At 36.6% G+C, this 22,400-nt stretch overlaps 2 protein-coding genes and 3 long non-coding RNA genes across 7 annotated transcripts; 1 reads left to right on the top strand and 4 right to left on the bottom strand.

The window, feature by feature from the left end:
- Positions 1-2,227: 2,227 nt before the first annotated feature.
- On the bottom strand, positions 2,228-3,882 carry LOC109052460. Of its 3 annotated transcripts, none has more exons than XR_002011534.2 (5): positions 3,466-3,882; positions 2,938-3,055; positions 2,633-2,758; positions 2,388-2,476; positions 2,228-2,304 (listed from the first exon to the last, which is right to left on the bottom strand). It is a non-coding gene; the product is annotated as an uncharacterized LOC109052460 (long non-coding RNA). The 3 variants fall into 3 exon arrangements; XR_002011535.2 differs by having other exon boundaries at positions 2,942-3,055; XR_006153028.1 differs by having other exon boundaries at positions 2,942-3,055; positions 3,477-3,882.
- A 1,476-nt stretch (positions 3,883-5,358) lies between these two features.
- On the bottom strand, positions 5,359-10,846 carry LOC109052426 (complement factor B-like). The gene is made up of 18 exons (XM_042710955.1): positions 10,772-10,846; positions 10,448-10,663; positions 10,159-10,344; positions 9,843-10,016; positions 9,622-9,717; positions 9,352-9,485; positions 8,782-8,932; positions 8,335-8,480; positions 8,074-8,182; positions 7,749-7,886; positions 7,405-7,499; positions 7,124-7,256; positions 6,896-7,034; positions 6,702-6,781; positions 6,444-6,553; positions 5,930-6,059; positions 5,734-5,783; positions 5,359-5,580 (listed from the first exon to the last, which is right to left on the bottom strand). The coding sequence occupies exons 1-18, from the start codon at positions 10,830-10,832 to the stop codon at positions 5,392-5,394; spliced, it is 2,337 nt and encodes a 778-aa protein (XP_042566889.1). The 5' UTR covers positions 10,833-10,846; the 3' UTR covers positions 5,359-5,391.
- Positions 10,847-14,575: 3,729 nt separating this feature from the next.
- Positions 14,576-16,755, top strand: slc29a2 (solute carrier family 29 member 2). Its single transcript, XM_042711477.1, is given in 7 exon segments — positions 14,576-14,706; positions 15,374-15,449; positions 15,554-15,573; positions 15,575-15,661; positions 15,767-15,848; positions 15,944-15,968; positions 15,971-16,755. Coding segments are annotated over 7 exon segments (597 nt in total). The 3' UTR covers positions 16,147-16,755.
- Positions 16,756-20,020: 3,265 nt separating this feature from the next.
- LOC109052434 lies at positions 20,021-20,540 on the bottom strand. The gene is made up of 3 exons (XR_006153027.1): positions 20,405-20,540; positions 20,215-20,264; positions 20,021-20,059 (listed from the first exon to the last, which is right to left on the bottom strand). It is a non-coding gene; the product is annotated as an uncharacterized LOC109052434 (long non-coding RNA).
- Positions 20,541-21,361: 821 nt separating this feature from the next.
- On the bottom strand, positions 21,362-21,672 carry LOC109052432. The gene is made up of 2 exons (XR_002011525.2): positions 21,543-21,672; positions 21,362-21,432 (listed from the first exon to the last, which is right to left on the bottom strand). It is a non-coding gene; the product is annotated as an uncharacterized LOC109052432 (long non-coding RNA).
- Between the last annotated feature and the right edge of the window lie 728 nt (positions 21,673-22,400).

Raw genomic sequence — 22,400 nt, 5'->3', positions numbered from 1 at the left:
ACTTTATTGAACTTGTATAAAATGATTATTATTATTAATTCGTTATCATGCTGAGATCTGCATAAAAACTGTATTCTTTGTGTGATATAGATCAAGCTAACTATATTAAATTATTTAAATATAAAAAACATACAAAAGCATTTTTGCCATCTACAATATAGAATGCCTTGAATTTTGAGTTTTAAATCAGGTGCATTTGGCGATATATTTGATTATGTCAGATCACACATCACATCACAACACTTACCATATTATAGCAGAAGATGTAATGTATATCAGAGACCCCAGACTCAACTTGAGTGGAAAATGAAATCACCCGCGGTTGTGCGCGTGCTTGTTTGCATATGAGCAAAGGTGTTTTTAGGAGTCTAACTTGAAGACACCAGACCACTGATTTGTCAAACCTGCTTTCCTGCAGGCCGTGTTCTTCTGACTTCTGACTTTTGTAGTAAGAATATGCTTCGGGGAAATATATTGGAGTAAAAGCATACATTTTAATTAGGAAATGTAGTGGAGTAAAAGTTGGCTGAAATATAAAAACTCAATTAAAGTACAGATATTCCCAAAAATACTTAAGTACTGTAACAAAGTATTATTACTTCATTACATTACACCACTGCTTGGTTCCTCTAGAGTGGGAACACTAGGAGGAGAGAACATTTAATTTTTCTGACTCGCCTGATAACTCAAAGGAGCAGAGCAATCAGAGGAAATGCATATAGACAGATGTTGGGCCAGAGCATCCTGCTGTGTTGAGAAATAGATTGGGCAGTGACAGTTGTCTTCGGAGGCGAGGAGGTCCACCTTTGCCTTGATGAAGACTGACCAAATCATCTGAACCAACTGGGGATGTAGTCTCCACTCTCCTAGGGCTACATTGTCCCTGGACAGCATGTCCACTCCTTGGTTCAGTTTGCTGGCACATGAACCGCTCTTAGTGAGAGGAGTTTGCTCCATGCCCAAAACAGGAGACGCAGAGTCATCCTGTAAAAGGGATATGTCCTGAGGCCACCTTGGCTATTGATATAGGCTACCACAGTCTTGTTGTCCGAATGGACCAGGACGTGGTGCCCCTTTAAGGCTGGTAAAAAGGTTTTTAGGGCCAGACAAACAGCCATCATTTAAAGGCAGTTGATTTATAGGTGTCGCTCGAGGATTGACCAGAAGCCGAATGCCGGATACCCTGACAGAATGTCGGCCCAGGCGCCAGGTGTGGGAAGGTACATGATACAAACACACACACAAATGATACTAAACATAATATTATGTCATAGATCACTATTTTCCAGAGACCTGGACCTTTTAACCTCCAAACTGTTTCAACTGACTAAATCTCACAAATGTTGATATTCAAATGAAATGATAAGATTAAGAAGAGCACAGTTATTCATCAAAAGTTCAGAGATGAGATTTTTTGCTGTCTATGGTCAAAAGAAAAAAATATGGTGGATGGGTCGTCTTACCCCATACATGTGACTAATATACATGCAATATTTCTGAAAGATATATCTGTTTCTAACTCACAATGTTTTCTGCATGTTCTTTCTATATCTGAAAGTCTCAGAGCTCCACTTGTTTCCTTGGTGCAGGGGATGCAGATTGGCCTGTAGAGACATACACACTATGCCTTAATTCAATACACTATTTTAACACTTTTTAGTAGCATAAAACGATGAACCTCATGTTGAAGAGCTGTGTTCCTCACCAAAGACCGATTCCCATAATTATAGGTTCCTCCAACTGAATAAGAGCCATGTTAAATTCATAATATTCAGGTATTTCCAATTTATTTTTTGCTGCAACATCATAGCAAGGATGAGGTATGTAATCTTTCATTTTTATTTCTAAGAAGGGAAAAGGAAACACCACTGATGAGATTTATACCATTACATGTAAAAAAAAAAAAAAAAAAAAAAAATTTGAACACACAATTTGAAATTTTTCCATTGTTGGCTCTGCAAAAACATCAGAGAAAGGATTTATAAAATTACATGTAAAAAAAAAAAAAAAAACCTAGCATGATGATGCTAAGCCATTAATTTGTCCACTTTTTTAAGAAGAAATAAGACTAAGATATAGAGATACACACAGTCACACTGATTTTTGCCAATCAGCAGTATTGATGACATTTATGGGATTCATTGCCATTGTCATAATCTCTGTAAGTGTAAACTCCACATAAGAGCTACACTGGGCTAATTCATCTGTTCAAGCAAAGAGACTAAAACTTATTTCCCCTGTCAGTCCCCAAATCATTAATGTCCACAGCATTCATATCGTCTCCCATCACAAATACATACAGTTCTGTACAAAAAATAAAAATAAAAAATGTAAGTGAGCTGTATTTGAATATTTGCTTAGTCTTGATTATCATGATTCTCCCTCACCAAGTTGTCCTCCTCCTCTAAAGAAGTATTTTGTTTACAAGATCTTTGATCTGGTCCACCCATGGTCTAGCATTTCCATCCATGTTGACCTAAAGAGTGAATAATAAAAGTGATAATTTTTTAACATCAAGTACAAAAAGCACTTGAACAAATTCAGCCCCTACTAACAAGTATAAATATTATAATTTTTTTATTTTTTTTTAATTGCAAATCAATATCAAAATAAAAACTAGTATCATCAATACCATAAGTGAGAATGATGATGATATGTTGGGTCTGCTGGAATTTCTTTTTATTCTCCATCTGCTCTATTTTCATACTCTCTAAAGTCCTCTCATAGGTCTGGACGATATTAGCTCCTGATCGATCACCTTTTGTCACAAAATATCAGGATATTAAAATATGTCTTTAAAGACCATGTCCATGTTTTTAAACATTTTACTCTCAGGCTGACCAACAACAACAACAAAAAAAAAAAAAAACGCATTTCAATTTTTGCTGTAAGAATGACCCTTAAATCTGATTTAAATAAGATCTAAACAACACTTACTCACATATTCATAATCCTCCAGTCTTTCTCTAACGGGTAATCTTGAAGACTATCCATGTAACGTCTGTTTACTCAAATTTAGGATCTCATAGTTTGGGGAGACCTCGTAATAACTGATCTGTCGGTAATGAACATCAGTCAAATTTCCATTAGGAATATGACACATTACATTAAGAGAAGCATAAAAAAATGTGTGTGAGAGATTCTAATGGGACACATAATAATAGTGTATTATTGGTGGGACATAATTAGGCAGAAATATCAAAGAATGGCTACCTAAGGAAAAGGGATCAGTCAGTTGTAAGGGTGTGACAGCATTATCAAAAAACTATATATTTCATGTACATTTTCTATAAGTGTTTTAATTACACCTTTTGTCTTTACAAAGTCCTCCTCTTCTATTCTGTTAGATGTAAAAAAAAAGAAAGGGGAGTGACACGTGGCCAAGTATGGTGACTCATACTTGGAATTTGTGCTCTGCATTTAACCCATCCAAGTGTACACACAAAGTAGTGAACACACACACACCATTAACACACCCGGAGCAGTGGGCAGCCATATTGCTGCGCCACTCGGGGAGCTTTATATTGAACATGTGGCCTGTTCTTGTACAGCCAGCAGGAATCCCAGGATCAGGACAGAGATCAGCTGTTTGTAAAAAGGAACAGACAATGAAAAGCAATTAGAAATTACGAAAAGTGAATTGTGACTAAATCTTTACTTATTCTTCTAAAAGTGCTAAAGTAGTTTATGTAATCTGTAGAGTAATCATGATCCAGGAAACTTTTTTTGCACTATACCAAAGACTATACAAGAAGTGACTATGGACATGGGCTAATCTGTCAAATAATCTTTGTCAAAGTAAAACTTGATTTTCTTCATGCATGGATTATTAAAATGATTGATCTAAAAATGATCTTAAAACTGATTCTGAGAAATTCTTTATTTTACCTGATAAATTTTTTTTTTTAAATTGGTGTTGAATGAGAATTTTGTGGCGTTGTGTGTTGAATTTGATTTGGTAGGGTGATGTGTGGAATTTGATTTGTGTTGCAATAATCTTTACCCCAAATTTCCATACAGTACTTCTACTTTAAATGTTTCTATTTTCTTGGAAAAATGGAAAAATAAGATTTAAAAGAGCATTTGAAATGTAATTCAGTATGCTGTAGGAGGATGAAGACTGAGGTAAAGGAATGGGGGAAAATGTAGAAAAATGAAAAGATAAAAGAAATTTGACTTAAGTTTGGACTAACTAAATTAACGAAGCAACATTGCATCAGGATCTCCACTGTTGCTAACACTTGTATTACACAAAAAAGTCAACATTTAATAAGAGAAAACTGTCATAATTTGACTTATTTTAAATAAATATTAATATGCATTATGCAGTGTTAATATTGTCTTTGGTGTAAATTATACAGTCCTTTTTGTTGCTGCAGAAATATTCTGTAGTATTTGATTCAGTTTTTTAAATTGTTGCATTGAGAAATAAACGGTGCACCACCAAAACCATGATGAAACCATTTGTTGCAACCATAAATGATTTGCGGAAAATTGTAGCATTTAACAAATAAATAAATAATAATTAAAAAAAATGCTGTTTCTGTTTCTAAATTTGTGACATTTATGAGTAAAAAAATTTGGGGAATTGTAATGAGTCAGGTACTTGTGTAACAGGTCTTGTTTTGTTCTTATTCTTCTCATACAAACCATTTCTATTTAATGTCATTCCATTTTATCTTCTATAATTATATTTCAGTGTAACAATCAGCTTGCTTACTGCTTAGAAACATACTTTACAGGAGCTGTGAACAAAGCAAGAAAATCAAGTTTCATCAAGACAATGTAAGTGCGCAGTTTCACACACAGTTTAAAGATATAGAAGTCATAGATGATGTTTTCAACACCCTCACATGTTTGCTCAGAAGAAAATTTCACAGAATGGCTTATGTACTTTGGGACATCCAGTCTAACAAGTGTGTTTGGAATTCATGTTAACTTGTGTATGGTTCTACAAGTGTCACATCCTAGCTTGACAATGGTTCTTGTCTGATCTTTTCATGACATTTTTCATATTCTCTCCATTATACTACAGCCCCATTTTCATGACATTTTTATTATTTTATGCTTTTTTATTTATGCTATTATCATTATGTTTAGTGATGTAATTTTGTTTTGAAATTGCAACAATATACAGTTAGGCTTTTATAACTTGCTATGCTCCAACATAGACATAACAAAAACATAACATTGAATGACTAAAAACATGAAAGGCCGTTGATAATAAAATGTTTAACATTTTTATTCTTTTTATCAAAGACCAGCTATTTGAATTACAGTTGAATTATATAATATATTGTATATATAGTATAACTATATATATATATATATATATATATATATATATATATAGTTGAAATCAGTGTTTTATAATACTGCACTCAAACAGTTTCAGTCTGCTAAAGCATTTGGCAAGAATGTAAGAGGGTTTCCTATACGGTCATTTTCTAGGTGTTCTTTAAGGAATGAGCGTATCCTCTTACTGAAAAGATTTGAATGGTAATCTCTGGAGTCTGCATCCGAGGTGGTGTTCTTTTTTTGATTGGATTTGTCCTTCACTCCCCAGCTTACGACACCAACCTATCAAAGATTTTACAGACATCAAAAAAGTTTCTAGTTCTCAGCTTCTCTCAAACGAGTCTTTAATTTAACTCTGTAATATGTAACACATTGTACATGAGATTTTACTGCCACATCATCAAAACTGTTTTCAAAAGGAAACAGAAATCTCACCTGAATCACTCGACCTTTTTTATTCACATAAGTGGCCCCACCTGAATCTCCTGTTACAGTATAACACGCAACACAAGAAAATATATAAGATTGTATAAATTAATGTTAGATCTCTAATGATTAAAATGTTATCAATAAATACAGTAGATTAGAACCAAATACAAGCTGCCATCTCGATGGCAAAAATCAAACATACCTTTGCAGGCAACATCATCTGTTTTTGGTTCATTACCACCACTGCACAGAAAATTGTCTGTAACTACTTCCCTGGCATTTTTCACGTTGAGTCCTTCTGCTTTTTTTGCGTCTTCAACACAAGCATCCCGCTAAAGAAAAAGTACACCAAGAAGTGTTTTTTTTTAATACATAGGAGATTCACATAATGTTTTCAGATGAATATTGCACTTATTTAATGTTGAATGTCAAAACAATAATTCAAGTGCTAACAAATGGTTGTGCAGAAATTCCAGACACTTTAAACGCCCCATGAAGTCAAAGGTAAAGTTTTGTTGCTCTATGCTGATTTATATGTTAATGTAATTCTAAATGTTGACAAAATTAAAGAATGCCTGAGTTCAAGAACATTTGACTTTATAACACTATAAAGGAGGTCTGAAATGAATAGACAGCTTCTGCATTAATAAATCAACATATATTAAGCTCTTCAAACAACACAGATTGGAAAGATTAGAAATATGAAAAATCATTACATATTTTCCAAGCTTGATCATGATGTTTTTTATGTATTTTGGACTATTATCAGTATCCATATCAGATGTGAAAGCAGCTTCCACAAGCTCGTTGTTCATTAGTATTTCCTCTGTAACAAATTCAAGGAGAAAAAAATTTGACATTTTATGTTTGGTAAGTTTCATTGCATGAAAGCAATCACATGTTTAAATTAATTTATGTTTCATATTTCTGATATGGTTCTTATATGTATACAGCATGTCTGACAGGGACCTTACCATGTTTTCTGCAAGTCCCTTCACTTTCTGAAAGTTTCAGAGCTCCATTGGTTTCTCTAGTGCATGGGATGCAGATTGGTCTGTAGAGAAATACACATGATGTTATTTAATTAGTTTAGCTTTTTTCTTCTTCTTCTTTTTTCATATTTTTCTTACTAAAGTAACATCACATGTTGAAGATCTGTGCTCCTCACCGTAAATTAAAACTCATCTCAACAGCTTTTTCCAGCTGTATAAGAGCTACATCAAATTCGTAATATTCCTGTATTCCAATATGCTGTTTTGCTTTGGGGTTATATTTAGGATGAAGTGTGTATTTTTTCACGTTTACAACTGCAGAAGGAAATGTAAACATCATTAATAAGATATACCCTGTAACATGTTTTTCTTCAGTCTGAAAATATGGACATATCATGACATACCCAGGCCTTTTTCCAGTTTAACTATTATCTTATCAGGTGTGTCTCCCTCTTTGAAACAGGTAGCCCCTGTCAAGATGTAACTTGAGGAAACTAATGAACCCATGCAATTGGAACCTTTTGATGTAGAAGGATGCTACATGAAGAGCAGAGAAGACCGATGTTCATATGGTTGGCATGGTTCAACTCTTTAGCCATAACATGCATGTTTCTTCTTGTGGGAGAAAATGTTTCCTTTAACTTCATTGAGTTCTATAATAAAGTGATAAAAATGTTATGCTCACTTGAATATTAATCTGTGCCAACCAGGGAAATGCACGGCGTTTATTTTCCAAGCCTTCCCACACAATCCCACACAATCCTACACTGGTGCTCTCGTCTGTGTAAGGAACCAGGTATAAAGAGTTAATAATAAAAACAGCAATTAACACTAAGTAAATTATAAAGAATTATTACAAGAGGTCAGGAACTGTGAAACTGATTCATCCAAACAATAGTGTTACTGCAAATATGAGCATGACAGTCATTTCTCTTTTGTGTTCCACAGAAAACACATGAATGTAATTAAATAATAATTAATTAAATAATTACAGAAATGTCACTTTTGGGTGAAGTACAGATACAGTACCAATCATGTCGTCAAACATCTTCTGCACCTCTGTCAAGTCTTTAAGCTTAAAGAAGTATTTTTCTTGGTCCCTCTGTGACACTAAGCCATTTATGTCTTCTTGATTCACGTCAACTCCAACTCCAAATACATAAAGATCTGGAAAGAGAGGACACATCCATATCAATATGAAATCAATGATAAAGACTTCTAAACAAATATGTGTATTTTCTGTTGTTCCTGATGATGCTGCTTGTTCATGAAACACACATTTATGAAAAAAATACTTTTAGTCAAAACATTTTTATTTATAAATATAATTATGATTAATAAATTTCATACTCACCAAGATTCCTCTCTCGCATTGGATCATTTTTGGTGACAAGATGTTTAATCGGGTTCACTTTTGTTTTGGTATGTTCCACTTTGTTTTTGTGAGTTCCCCCCATGTTTGCCTTAAATTACAGTGAATATTTGGCTTCAAGGTTGATCTCTTGTATTGTATAATTAAATTAATTTATTTGTTCTGATAAAGAACTTAAACTGATTAAGTGTAAAATAATTTGTAAGTATTTTATTTAAAAAATATGAAATTGTACATAACTACTGAAAAGTCAATACCATCAGTGAACAGTATGATGATTTGTTGGCTCTCACTGAAGGCCGTTGCATTGTTGAGCTCCTCTATTTTCATGCTCTGAAAAATGGTTGTATAGACTTTGGCAATATTGGTACCTGTGTGTTCACCTATATCTGTTTTTTCACACCAGAATATTACAGTTAGCAGAGAAACATTCTGATTGAAATAACTGACTAAATCCAAATTAAAATTATTTAAAATTACAACATGAATTGGATTTAAAAAAAAAATAAGATTTGCAAGATTTGTTTTATTTTAACTGTTATATTGGAGAGCAATGAATGAATGTATTTTCCTCAAGACTTAAAAGTACTCTTTTTGCATAATACATTATTCTGTCAAACTCTACAAAAATCTAATTATATCTATGTATACAATAAGACTCAAAAAGAAACATTAAAACAAAATACTTACGCTCATAATTAAAGTCATCCAGCTCTTTAAGAATATTCATTAGGTTTCTTGCATCTTCATTATTTTTGAAGTCCCTCATAGAGATTATCCGCGTAACATATGTGGCAAATATCAGGATCTCATAGTTTGGGGAGACCGGGTAATAACTAATCTTTTGGGGAAAGAGCATTGAGAATTCAAAGTTGGAAGCAACATCTGTCTGTTATCTGATCAAAATGCTGGATTTCAGTGCAGTTCATTTTTTCATAGTGTGAAACAGGATTTTCATTGAGACGCAGCCAGTATGCAGTAAATTGTGGGAGACTACGCCCTCCTGAAAAACACTAATGCTCAAATAGGAGGGTTCTAGATGTTACAAAGGTTAAAGAGGTTAAAAATCAAGTTCAGTCTTGAGAGCATCTCTGTGTATCACAATAGTAATTCTTCATTTTCAAATATAGGCATTTATTTTATTACAGAACCTTTTAGGAAAGGATGCATAACCTACATCAGTAGCCTAAAAACAATGCTTAAATAAGTGGTCTTACAACTTCACTACAGTAACATCTGAGGATTTGAAAATCAACATACCTTTTCTATAAGCATTTTAATGGTGGTTTTTGCATTTTCAAAATCCCTCTCATATATGCTGCCAGATGCATCAACAGCAATGTAAATATCAAGTTTTCCACCCTGGTTCATAGTTATTTTCTTCCCCTGCTGATCTAAAGAAAGAAGGAACACAGCATTCATGATTAAATGTGCTAATGTGATTTTGTCTCTTCTTATGAGCCTGGCAATTATTGATGAAAATTTTAAAAAGGTGTGTGTATGATTATGCTCTAAGTCACACAAAGGTACCTTCTTTTTCATACTGTTGAGAAACCGCTAGACTCGACTTAAGAGAACTGCTGAAAGCTTCTGATGCCTCCTTTGGAGTGTCATATGTGAAATCAGCTGTACAGTATTTACACAACAACATTATTCAGAAAAGCCACTTTTAGTTAGCTATATTTTATGGCCAAGAGCTCTTTTACAAAACACATGATTTTGAAATTTTGATGTAGCTATTTAAGACTCACCGTAACATTGTGGCTCTGTTCCTGACCACTGGCCTCCATCCAGACACACTCGCACTTTGGAACCAATCAAGGTCAATGGACTCTCACAGCGATACGTGACTTTGTCGCCTATGTTAAACATGTTCCCTGTTCGGCTGCTACCAGGGGGAACACCAGGATCAGGACAGTGATCAGCTGTGAGACAGTAATAAACAGACAAATAAAAATGTGAAGATCCATGGACCTACGTTTGAAAACTACATTTCAGTTTAAATCAGACTAGTTCATGGAAACTGCTGTGTGTTCACATATTTACAAAGTAATAGAGATTACTTACAGTCACATTCACAAACTGGTGTGCTTCCACTCCACTTTCCATTAGGCTTGCAAACACGGACCGCTGAGCCACGGAATGTACAATCAGAATGACATGAGTAGGTGGTTGTGTCATTTACATAGTACTTGTCTTTATATGGAATCACCTCTCCATTCTCGAAAACACAGGGTTTTTGTCTTTTTATGTATTGGATTATTGATTGTATAAATGAATGGAGTTGGGGAGTATAATAAAAAGAAATAAGCATTTATTCATGATATAATGACAAAAATAATGCCTTATTTCTTACTTTTGCACTCTGGGGTTTTTCTGGTTTTGGTCTTTGAGGTCCAGAGTCCATGCTGACAACGACGTGACTGAACTGGTGGGTAATATCCATTTGGACAGATGTATCTTAAAAGACTTCCATGTGAATAGCCTTTAGAAAGAACAAAGGTCCCTCCAGTAATGTTTAGATTCTCTTTGGGACATGAACTGTCTCGTTTGGACATGGAGGATGGAGCACCTGTAGTGGAAACAGACAGATTATTAGAGGAGGCCATAAAAAATATGACAGAAGTAACTTTTGTTGTTTATATTTCAGAATGCATTCTTAATAAGCAAAAAGACCTACCTGCAATAAGAGGACATATCATTGCAATAATCAACCATTTAAACTGCTGGTTACACTCCATGCTGTTTATTCCAAGTTGAGCTTAGATTAAGAAGCAAATACTGAAGTAAATAGACAGGGGGACATTTTTATAGTGAGGTCAGCAGGAGGATTTTATTTACATTCAGTGGTCAAAGTTCAACCTCAAGTCAAAATTTAAATGAATTTACTGGAAAATAATTACCATTAGCCAAAGACCATTATATATTTAATAATCATAAAAAGGGTAATTATGTTCATCTCCAGTTGTCATGGATTCTATTCGCATTTTTACATCAAAATACAGATGCAGAAAACCCAGATTTGTTAGGAGAATACTGAGGTTAAAGATCACAATAATTTGATCTTGGGTCCAGAGAGAAACTCAAACTCAAGGGGTCATTGGAGAACTATTTTTTTTACTATATAAGGACATTCATCCTACTTTGTTAAACTGTTTGCCTTATATTTATTGATATTTTCATAGTATTAAAGCACTGAAGGGCATGTTTGCTACAGGGGAAGGGAAAATACTAAAGCACTGTTGTCATGTAGGCCAGATTGAATGACAGACAAAATGATAATTTTCATTTTAGATTTATAATAAAAATATTAATACGTATCATGGTGCTTTGTGCAAAAGACATCCAGTACAAAGTAGACAATCTTTATGCAAATGATAAAAAAGTTTTTGTGAAACTTCAGCAGTACACACACAATACTGTGTAAAAATGTAGTTTTGTGGGTAAAATAGAATATATGGGGTATTAGGTTTCAATACAGAAACCTGGTCTTTCGAGGCATTTATAATATAAAAAACAACCTACTGTAACTGTCACAAATTATGTTAATTAGCTGCTTTTAGAAATGTGTGAAAAATAACAGCTTGTCTTTTCATAACTTCTTTTGCTTGTCATGATTCCTGAGTCATGTGATGTATGTTTCTGTCGCCGTTCACAGGTCTGTGTGTTCATTACTGTTTGTTTTGTCTGTGTCCTTGTCACATGTTGGCAGCGCTCGTTGCTGAGCTAATCAATCCAGTACACCTGAAGCTCATCAGGACGGCTATTTATGAGGAGTGTTTGCGCTTGTCTTTTGTTAGATTGTTTGGTGTGCTTACCTGCTGTTGTTCTGTTCCATCCAGTTAGCGCGCTGGCTCCCTGTGTTTGGTGTTGTTCCTGGTTGGTGTTTGGTGTTCTCTCTCTCTGGATTTCCCGGATGTGTGCATCAGCAGTCATCTCCCAGCTTGTTGCAGTCTCCTTGCTGCCAAGGTCTGCTCATCCATCTGAGACCCACAATTCTGACCATCCTGTCGATTTACTCTCTGCCTTTTGCAATAAACTGTTTACTGCATTTGCTACTGGATTCAGAATTTATTTCCTGGCATAACGATCTGACCAAGATGGATCCAGTGCTAGATGGAACAATGCTAGAATGGAAGAGCAGATCTTCGCCACCAGCCGTGCAGTCCAGGCCTTGGTAACGCAGGTGTCTGGGTTAACTGCCCAGCTGCAGCAGATGAAGACCGAGGCTGCAGCGTCTCCCACTGTGCCAGATCCACTGCCTGTTCCTTCCATTACAGAACATGCCGATTGTCATGTAGAGCCGCGTCTACCACCACCAGCCTCTTATTCCGGTGAGCCACATTTTTGTCAATCATTTTCGGGTAAGTGCTCTTTGTTTTTTGCTCTCCAGCCGTTAGCACTTCCCACGGAGCAATCTAAAGTGGCGTTGGTGATCATGCTCTTGTCTGATCGAGCGGGACTTTGGGGAATGGCAGTGTGGGAGAATAAGCATCCATGTTGCTCGTCAATTCAAGCGTTTTCTGAGAAACTCCAGAAAGTGTTCAACCGTGCAGTTGACGGTCGCGAAGCAGCTCGCGTGCTGGCAGATTTGAAACAAGGAACTCATTCTGTCACGGATTACTCCTTTGAGTTCTGAACGCTCGCTGCTGGATGCAAGTGGAATGAGGAGGCACAGTGTGATATGTTCTGGCATGGGTTGGCTAACCGTATTCAAAAGGAAATTTTCGCGCTGGATCTACCCACTGATTTGGATGGCTGAACTGAACTGGCTATCAGAGTGGATGCTCGTTTGCAACGTTGGGATCAACGTGTTCAGCAGAGCTTGGTTCCTGAGAGCAGCACTTGTTTTCCAGTTCCCTCCAATGTTACAGTCAGCCCCACTTTCGATCTGGAACTCATGCAGGTGGGCAGAACTCTGCTTTGGTTGTTTAATGAGAGCAGCACTTGTTTTCCAGTTCCCTCCAACTGGAACTCATGCAGGTGGGCAGAACTCTGCGGCGCCGTGGGTCACGTTGCTGCTAAATGCCCAGCAAAAGAAAGAGCCCGTCAGTAGTGTCGAGGTTACTGACGAGTGGTACCACTCTCCTCCCGGTAAGACTGCAATGGGCTACTTCTCATCACAATGGCTTTGCCTTGCTGGACTCAGGAGCTGATGGAAACTTCCTGGACATTACTCTTGCTCACAAACTTAAGGTTCCTGTTATCCCACTCACCCAGCCCATCTCGGTCAATGACCTTGGCGGACAAGCGTTATTATCTGTCACTCACTCTACCGGGCCGGTGAGTCTGACCACTTCAGGCTACCAGCTGGAAGAGGTACATTTTTTATTTATTGACTCTCCTCTTGCTCCTGTAGTTCTTGGACACCCTTGGCTTAAGCTTCACAATCCTCATATTAACTGGCAACAGGGCAGTGTGTTGTCTTGGAGTGAACATTGTCATGCTGTTTGTTTGGTCTCTGATTGTTTGTCTCTTTTTCTGTTACAGGATGAACCCATAGACCTGTCTAACGTGCCCACAGAGTATCTGGACCTGAAGGGAGTGTTCAGTAAGTCCGGAACAGCTTCTCTTCCTATCCTCCGCATCGTCCTTGTGACTGTGCCATAGACTTATTGCCAGGTACGTCTCCGCCTAAAGGCAGGTTCTATTCGCTTGCTGCTTCAGAAAGGGAGGCCATGGAGAATATATTTCTGATTCTCTGGTAGCCAAACTCATTCGCCCTTCTCCAGCAGGTGTGGGGTTCTTCGTTCGGTTGGTGATTCAGTGGAGAATATATTTCTGATTCTCGTAAATTGCTCGGGGCGAGTGGTGTTAGTCTTTCAGTGGGGTTCTTCGTTCTGGTTTCATCATTCAGAACGACAGTCAGACAGAGAGGGCCGATCAAGATTTGGAGTGGGTGTTGCGACGTTTGGTCTCTCAGAATCCATCCTCCTGGAGCCAGCAACTTTCATGGGTGGAGTACACCAGCTCATTACCAGTGTCATCTAATGGTCGATCTCCATTTGAGTGTCGTTTAGGTTACCAGACACCAATTTTTCCCAGTCTGGAATCCAAAGTCGCGGTTCCCTCTGTCCACGCTTTTGTCCAGATGTGCTGCCGCATCTGGTAGAAAGTCAGACAGTCTCTCCTTCAGGTGGGCATGTGCACTAAGGCTCAGGCAAATTGCCACCGGTTGAAGCCTCCCGTCTACATCGTTGGTCAAAAAGTGTGGCTTTCTTCCAAAAAATATTCCTCTCTGCTATGTTTGTAATAAGCTTGATCCCAAATTTATCGGCCTGTTCACGGTCACCAAAATTCTTAGTTCAGTGGCAGTCCACCTCAAACTTCCTCCAGCGTACGGAAGAATCCATTCTGTTTTTCATGTTTCCAAATTAAAACCCGTTTTTCATTCCCCTGTTAATCTGCCTGCTCCAGTTCTCCCACCGCCACGTCTCGTAGATGGGGAACCCATTTATTCGGTCAAACATACTCTAGACTCGAGATGGGGACGTGGATTCCAGTAATAGGTGGACTGGGAATGTTACGGTCCAGAGGAGAGAAGTTGGCTTCCCGCAAGGGACATACTGGATCATTCTCTTATCGACGGGTAGGTTCCTCTGATAGCGCCAGGAGGTGCCCTTGGGAGGAGGGGTACTGTCATGGTTCACAGGTCTGTGCGTTCATTCCTGTTTGTTTTGTCTGTGTCCTTGTCACATGTTGGCAGCTCTCGTTGCTGGGGCAACATTGAGCTAATCAATCCAGCACACCTGAAGCCCATCAGGATGGCTATTTATGTGGAGTGTTTGCTCTTTTCTGTTGTCAGATCATTTGGTGTGCTTACCTGCTGTTCTGTCCAGTTAGCTCTCTGGCTCCGTGTTTTGTGTTCCTGGTTGGTGTTTGGCGTTCTCTCTCTGGATTTCCCAGACGTGTGCATCAGTAGTCATCTCCCAGCCCGTGCAGGCCCCTAGCTGCCAAAATCTGCTCATCCATCTGAGACAAATGATTCTGACCATCCTGTCTATTTACTCTGCCTTTATGCAATAAACGGTTTACTGCATTTGCTACTGGATTCAGAATTTATTTCCTGACAGTTTCACTCCATTAATCTATGCGTCACAGCGAGCTACCATTTCAAGTAAGTGAATATTGACAATATCTTCGATATTAAGTTGAGCACCATTGTGCTTTTAAAAGTGTTGACTTTGTTAATATTATACTATGTCAAATGTGTCATACCCAGCAAAAGCAGTAATTTCAAATTTTTTTTTTTTTTTTTTTTTTTTTACAACGGATTTGAAAGTGAAGCATGTAAAAAGCTGAATGAGCTCAGACAGGAACCCACTGAGGAGGTCACTGTGCCACAGGTCTTCAAAAAGGTATAGTGACCATTTTGTTTATATAGGCACCATTAAGAAAAATTCACTGGATGTTTTTTAAAAGAATTAGTAGGTGCATAGCTAAAAAAAAAAAAACTATATAGATTTGGGTGATGGCTTTATGTGACATGCGTGTTTGCCGTCACACTGTCCGTTTTTATAGTAATTCCTATAAATACAAATGCAAATAAAATATATAAATACTGTAAATACATGGCTTTTTTGATTGTTTGGGTGGATTGTTTAGTTTGTATAGGTATTTCTTTATGCTTTTTGTTGTGCTTTTGTTTTATTTTACTTTTTATTTTTTTTTTTATTATTTTTTTTTCTTTTTTTTTTTTTTTTGTCTTCAATGTGATGGACTGGATTGGCAGAAGTCTCACTTCTCGTCTTCAGTGGGTGAGTTTCGTCAGAGCCTGTATCAACACAATGCAATTCCTAACTATGGAAGTTATTGCTGATCTTACATCTTTGTTCTTTTCCCAAACTCCCAGCCTTCAATGACAAGTCATTTATTCCCTTTTTTGTGGTATTATGGGTAGTTTTCATTCCTGCCCTCATGCTCTGCAACATTCAGCCCCGCGCCTATCTCCCAGTCCTTTTCAATCATGACATGGCTTATATCATCATCATGTCTTTGTTTGCCATGACGAGTGGATATTTTGCCTGCCTCTCCATGAGCTATGCTCCACAGTAAGTACTTTTAAAGACAACACAAATTATGAAGGTTATTTGTCTCTTTCTGGGTGCTGCTTTGTCTTTTGGCCTTAAAAAACAATTCTTTGGGAAAGATCCCACAAGTTGACACTTCTATTATCTCACTATTCCATTATCCCGTCATAGAAAAATGTATTATTGATTGATTATAGTCTGACTGATTTAAATGATATGAATGATGTAATTAAATTTATGAATCCTATATACTGTAACCTTTTACATACAAGTTCATGAAATCAGTAGGATTGGGTAATGGGCCTTATGTAAAAGTATTATATTGAACAGATGTGTGCATACGTGACCACTAGTGTAAGCTCATACAAGAAGCTACATGGTACAAGAACGTACGTGGTAAAGTCTGAGCATGCAGATGTTAGAACAGTTACTTCATGTTCTTTATCTCGTGGCGTGATGCTTTTCAGTAACTTGTGACCATATGATTGGTGAAGACCAGAGGCCCAGGGCATACAGTTATCTTTCAATGTTACTTTGGGGTATAAAATAATGTTAGTAGGGACCTCTCTTTATCTCCTTTGCATTCAGAGGGTAAAACTGTGTCTGAACTAGAGCATTTCTGCAGAAATGAAAAGCAAGATTTGGGTTATAAAACTTTTTTTTTTTTTTTTTTTTTTTTTTTTTCCTTCTTGTTTCAGATACAGGTCCTTCTCTAAAAAAATTAGCATATTGTGAAAAAAGTCATTATTTTCCATAAGTAATGATAAAAATTAAACTTTCATATATTTTAGATTCATTGCACACCAACTGAAATATTTCAGGTCTTTTATTGTTTTTAATACTGATGATTTTGGCGTACAGCTCATGAAAACCCAAAATTCCTATCTCAAAAAAATTAGCATATTTCATCCCGACCAATAAAAGAAAATGTTTTTAATACAAAAAAAGTCAACCTTCAAATAATTATGTTCAGTTATGCACTCAATACTTGGTCGGGAATCCTTTTGCAGAAATGACTGCTTTCAATGCGGCGTGGCATGGAGGCAATCAGTCTGTGGCACTGCTGAGGTGTTATGGAGGCCCAGGATGCTTGCGGCGTGGCATGGAGGCAATCAGCCTTGTTGGGTCTTGCGTCTCAACTTTCTCTTCACAATATCCCACAGATTCTCTATGGGGTTCAGGTCAGGAGAGTTGGCAGGCCAATTGAGCACAGTAATACCATGGTCAGTAAAACCATTTACCAGTGGTTTGGCACTGTGAGCAGGTGCCAGGTCGTGCTGAAAAACTAAATCTTCATCTCCATAAAGCTTTTCCGCAGATGGAAGCATGAAGTGCTCCAAAATCTCCTGATGGCTGGCTGCATTGACCCTGCCCTTGAATAAAACAGTGGACCAACACCAGCAGCTGACATGGCACCCCAGACCATCACTGACTGTGGGTACTTGACACTGGACTTAAGGCATTTTGGCATTTCCTTCTCCCCCGTCTTCCTCCCAGACTCTGGCACCTTGATTTTCGAATGGGACATGCAAAATTTGCTTTCATCCGAAAAAAAGTACTTTGGACCACTGAAAACACAAGTCCAGTGCTTCTTCTCTGTAGCCCATTTTCCTGCACACGCCTGTGCACGGTGGCTCTGGATGTTTCTACTCCAGACTCAGTCCACTGCTTCCGCAGGTCCCCCCCAAGGTCTGGGAATCGGTCCTTCTCCACAATCTTCCTCAGGGTCCGGTCACCTCTTCTCGTTGTGCAGCGTTTTTTGCCACACTTTTTCCTTCCCACAGACTCCCCACTGAGGTGCCTTGACTTACAGCACTCTGGGAACAGCCTATTCGTTCAGAAAATTTCTTTCTGTGTCTTACCCTCTCGCTTGATGGTGTCAATGATGGCCTTCTGGACAGCAGTCAGGTCGGCAGTCTTACCCATGATTGCGGTTTTGAGTAATGAACCAGGCTGGGAGTTTTTAAAAGCCTCAGGAATCTTTTGCAGGTGTTTAGAGTTAATTAGTTGATTCAGATGATTAGGTTAATAGCTCGTTTAGAGAACCTTTTCATGATATGCTAATTTTTTGAGACAGGAATTTTGGGGTTTTCATGAGCTGTATGGCCAAAATCATCAGTATTAAAAACAATAAAAGACCTGAAATATTTCAGTTGGGTGCAATGAATCTAAAATATATGAAAGTTTAATTTTTATCATCACATTATGGAAAATAATGAACTTTTATCAACATATGCTAATTTTTTGAGAAGGACCTGTATTGATCAATTTCAGAAATGTCCATTACAAAGCTCATCGGTCTGAAAAGCGAGGTGTGCTCTTATTGGCTAGCTATCCAGTGCGTAGTGATTGGCCAAATGCCTCAAGTATGTGACGGAAATGTTTTGCCCCTCACCATACTATGTCAAGTGTGTTCGGTCTGAAAAGCGAGGTAAAAAACATTACAAATGAGGCATTTGTGGCATCCAGTGGTGACATAATTAAAGGTTATAATGATTTATAGTATATTGTCTTTTTACATGTTGCGTTGCATTCGTTCCACGTATACATAAAATCATGTCTCCATTTGTGATCAGAGAAACAACAAACAAGCGCTACACTACACTGCTTAAAACTCGTGTTTGAATAATCAGTGGCAAATCCTTTACATGTGTAAACGTACTTACGGACTGAGTCAGAACAGCCAGCATTGTAGTCTCCATGGAAATCATGTATCCTGATGGAAACAAAAATAAACAAGAGAACAGAAAATGCAGGAAACACAAGTCCATAATGTGACATTAATATTGTCTTTGTTATTTTTATACAGTCCTTTTTGTTGCTGTTCCAGAAATAAACTGCAGTGTTTAATTCAGTTTTTTAAATTGTTGCATTGAGAAATAAACAGTGAACCACCAAAACCATGATGAAACCTTTGTTGCAACCATAAACAATATGCAGAAAATTGTAGCATTTACCAAATTAATTTACCAAAAAAAAAATAAAAATATGGTAACAGTGCTAATTTTGTAATGGGTAACAGGTACTTGTGTAACAGGTTTTATTTTGTTCTTATTCTTCTCACACAAACCCATTCTATTTAATGTCATTCCATTTTATCTTCTATAATTATATTTCACTGTAACAATCAGCTTGCTTACTGCTTAGAAACATACTTTACAGGAGCTGCGAACAAAGCAGAAAAATCGAGTTTCATCAAGACAATTTATGTGCGCAGTTTCACGTACTGTTTAAGGATGTTTATGTGTTGTGTTTTAAGTATTGTTTAATGTTTTCTTAGTTTGTGTTTTCAATTTATGTCTTATGTACTTTGGGAAATCCAGCCTATATATGTGTGTTTGGATTTAATTTTTGTTTGATTGTGGTTGTTTTTTGTTTGATGAATTAGCTCTCATTTTTCATGTATGATGTAATCTTCATATTCTCTCCATTATACTTCAGCCCTAAAACAGCAGGTTTAGTGACATACAGTTAGGCTTTTATAACTTGCTATTATCATTCTCAAGACCGATGGAAATAAGTTTTGAAATTGCAACAATAATGAAACGCCCCTGCCTGGCAGTGGTTGAATACACAGTACAGACTGTCCTGCTCCAACATAGACATAACAAAAACATAACATTGAATGAGTAAAACATGAAAGGCCGTTGATAATAAATGTTTAACAGCTTTATTATTTTTATCAAAGACCAGCTATTTGAATTAAAGTTGAATATATTCATCAGAAAATAAATCAGTGTTTTATAATACTGCAGTTTCAGTCTGCTAAAGCATTCACAAGAAGGTTGTCCTATGCGGTCATTTTCTAGGTGTTCTTTAAGGAATGAGCGTATCTCTTCACTGAAAAGATTTGAATGGTAATCTCTGGAGTCTGCATCCGAAATGAAGCTCCTTTTTTCCCTGCAGACATCCTTCACTCCCCAGCTTACGACACCAACCTATCAAAAATCAACAACTGAGATCAAATCCCCATCCAAAACAGCTTCTCCTCAAATCAGTCTTTAATTTCACCCTGTAATATGTAACACATTGTACATGAGATTTTACTGCCCACATCATCAAAACTGTTTTCAAAAGGAAACAGAAATCTCACCTGAATCACTCGACCTTTTTTATTCACATAAGTGGCCCCACCTGAATCACCTGTTACAGAATAACACGCAACACAAGAAAATATATAAGAATTGTATAAATCAATTTTAGATCTCTAATTAATAAAATGTTATCAGTAAATACAGTAGATTAGAACCATATACAAGCTGCCATCAAAAATCAATACATACCTTTGCAGGCAACATCATCTGTTTTTGGTTCATTACCACCACTGCACAGAAAATTGTCTGTAACTACTTCCCTGGCATTTTTCACGTTGATTCCTTTTGCTTTTTTTGCATCTTCAACACAAGCATCCCGCTAAAGAAAAAGTACACCAAGAAGTGTTTTTAGCTTTTTGATGACTGAAATATGTTTTTTTTTAATCCATAAGAGATTCACATAATGTTTTCAGATGAATATTGCACCTATTTAATGTTGAATACCAAAGCGATAATTCAAGTGTTAACAAATGGTTGTGCAGAAATTCATGACACTGTAAAAGGCCCAATGAAAAGGTAAGGTTTTGTTGCTTTTAGCTGATTTATATGTTAATGTAATTCTAAATGTTGACAAAATTTGAGAATGCCTGAATTCAAGAACATTTTACTTCATAACACTATAAAGGAGGTCTGAAATGGATAGAAAGCTTCTGCATTAATAAATCAACTTAAATTAAGCTCTTCAAACTACACAGATTGGAAAGATTAGAAATTAGAAAAATCATTATATATTTTCAAAGCTTGATCGTGATTTTTTTTATATTTCCATATATATATATATGGAAATATAAAAAAAATCACGATCAAGCTTTGAAAATATATAATGATTTTTCTAATTTCTAATCTTTCCAATGCTTTCACATCTGATATATATATATATATATATATATATATATATATATATATATATCCATATATATATATATCCATATATATCCATATCAGATTTGAAAGCAGCTTCCACAAGCTCATTGTTCAATAGTATTTCCTCTGTAACAAATGAAAGGAGAAAAAAGTATGACATTTTATCTTTGGGAAGTTTCATTGTATACAAGCAATAACATGTTTAATATAGTTTATGCTTCATAATTCTGATATGGTTCTGATATGTATACAGCATGTCTGACAGGGACCTTACCATTTTCCTGCAAGTCCCTTCACTTTCTGAAAGTTTCAGAGCTCCATTGGTTTCTCTAGTGCATGGGATGCAGATTGGTCTGAAGAGAAATACACATGATGTTATTTAATTAGTTATTTAATTTCTTCTTCTTCTTCTTTCATATTCTTACTAAAGTAACATCACATGTTGAAGATCTGTGCTCCTCACCGTAAATTAAAAGTCATCTCAACAGCTTTTTCCACATGTATAAGAGCTACATCAAATTCATAATATTCCTGTATTCCATTCCAATATGCTGTTTTGCTGTGGGGTTATATTTAGGATGAAGTGTGTATTATAAGAGCTACATCAAATTCATAATATTCCTGTATTCCATTCCAATATGCTGTTTTGCCCTGTCTCTTCACAGCGGTCTCATGGACAGTCAGGACATACCCAGGTTTGTGAGTAAATGAATTACTCCGTCTTTGAAGCAGTGAGCCGCTGTTTAGATGTAACTCAGAAAGGGATGTGTGGACCTTTTGAAGAAGGATGCTACAAAGAGCAGAGAAGATTGATGTCAGATTGTGGATTCAACTCTTTAGCCATTACATGTTGATTCTTCTTCTTGTGGGAGAAATTTTTTCTTTTAACTTTATTGAGTTCGATTTGGTAAACTGGCTCAAGAATTAATCTTGTCAACCAGGGAAAATTGCACTCGCATTGATTTTCAAGTTCCCACACAATCGGACTGGTGCTCTCGTCTGTGTAAGGAACCAGGTATAAAGAGTTAATAATAAAAACAGCAATTAACACTGAGTAAATTATAAAGAATTATTACAAGAGGTCAGGTAGTTTGTGAAACAGATTTTTCTGAACAATAGTGTTACTGCAAATTGAGCATGCTTCAAAAATTTCTCTTCTGTGTTCCACAGATGTCACATGGATGTACTTTAAACAATAATTTTTTATTAAATAATTACAGAAATGTCACTTTTGGGTGACAGTACAGATACCGTACCAGTCATGTCGTCAAACAGGAACTGCAAGCTCTCAGGTCTGAAGCTTAAAGAAATATTTTTCATG

Source organism: Cyprinus carpio, chromosome A21 (assembly GCF_018340385.1).
Source record: "Cyprinus carpio isolate SPL01 chromosome A21, ASM1834038v1, whole genome shotgun sequence".
Taxonomy (NCBI): domain Eukaryota; kingdom Metazoa; phylum Chordata; class Actinopteri; order Cypriniformes; family Cyprinidae; genus Cyprinus; species Cyprinus carpio.
The sequence above is the reverse complement of the archived record's forward strand: the minus strand, read 5'-3'. Positions and strand labels throughout refer to the sequence as shown.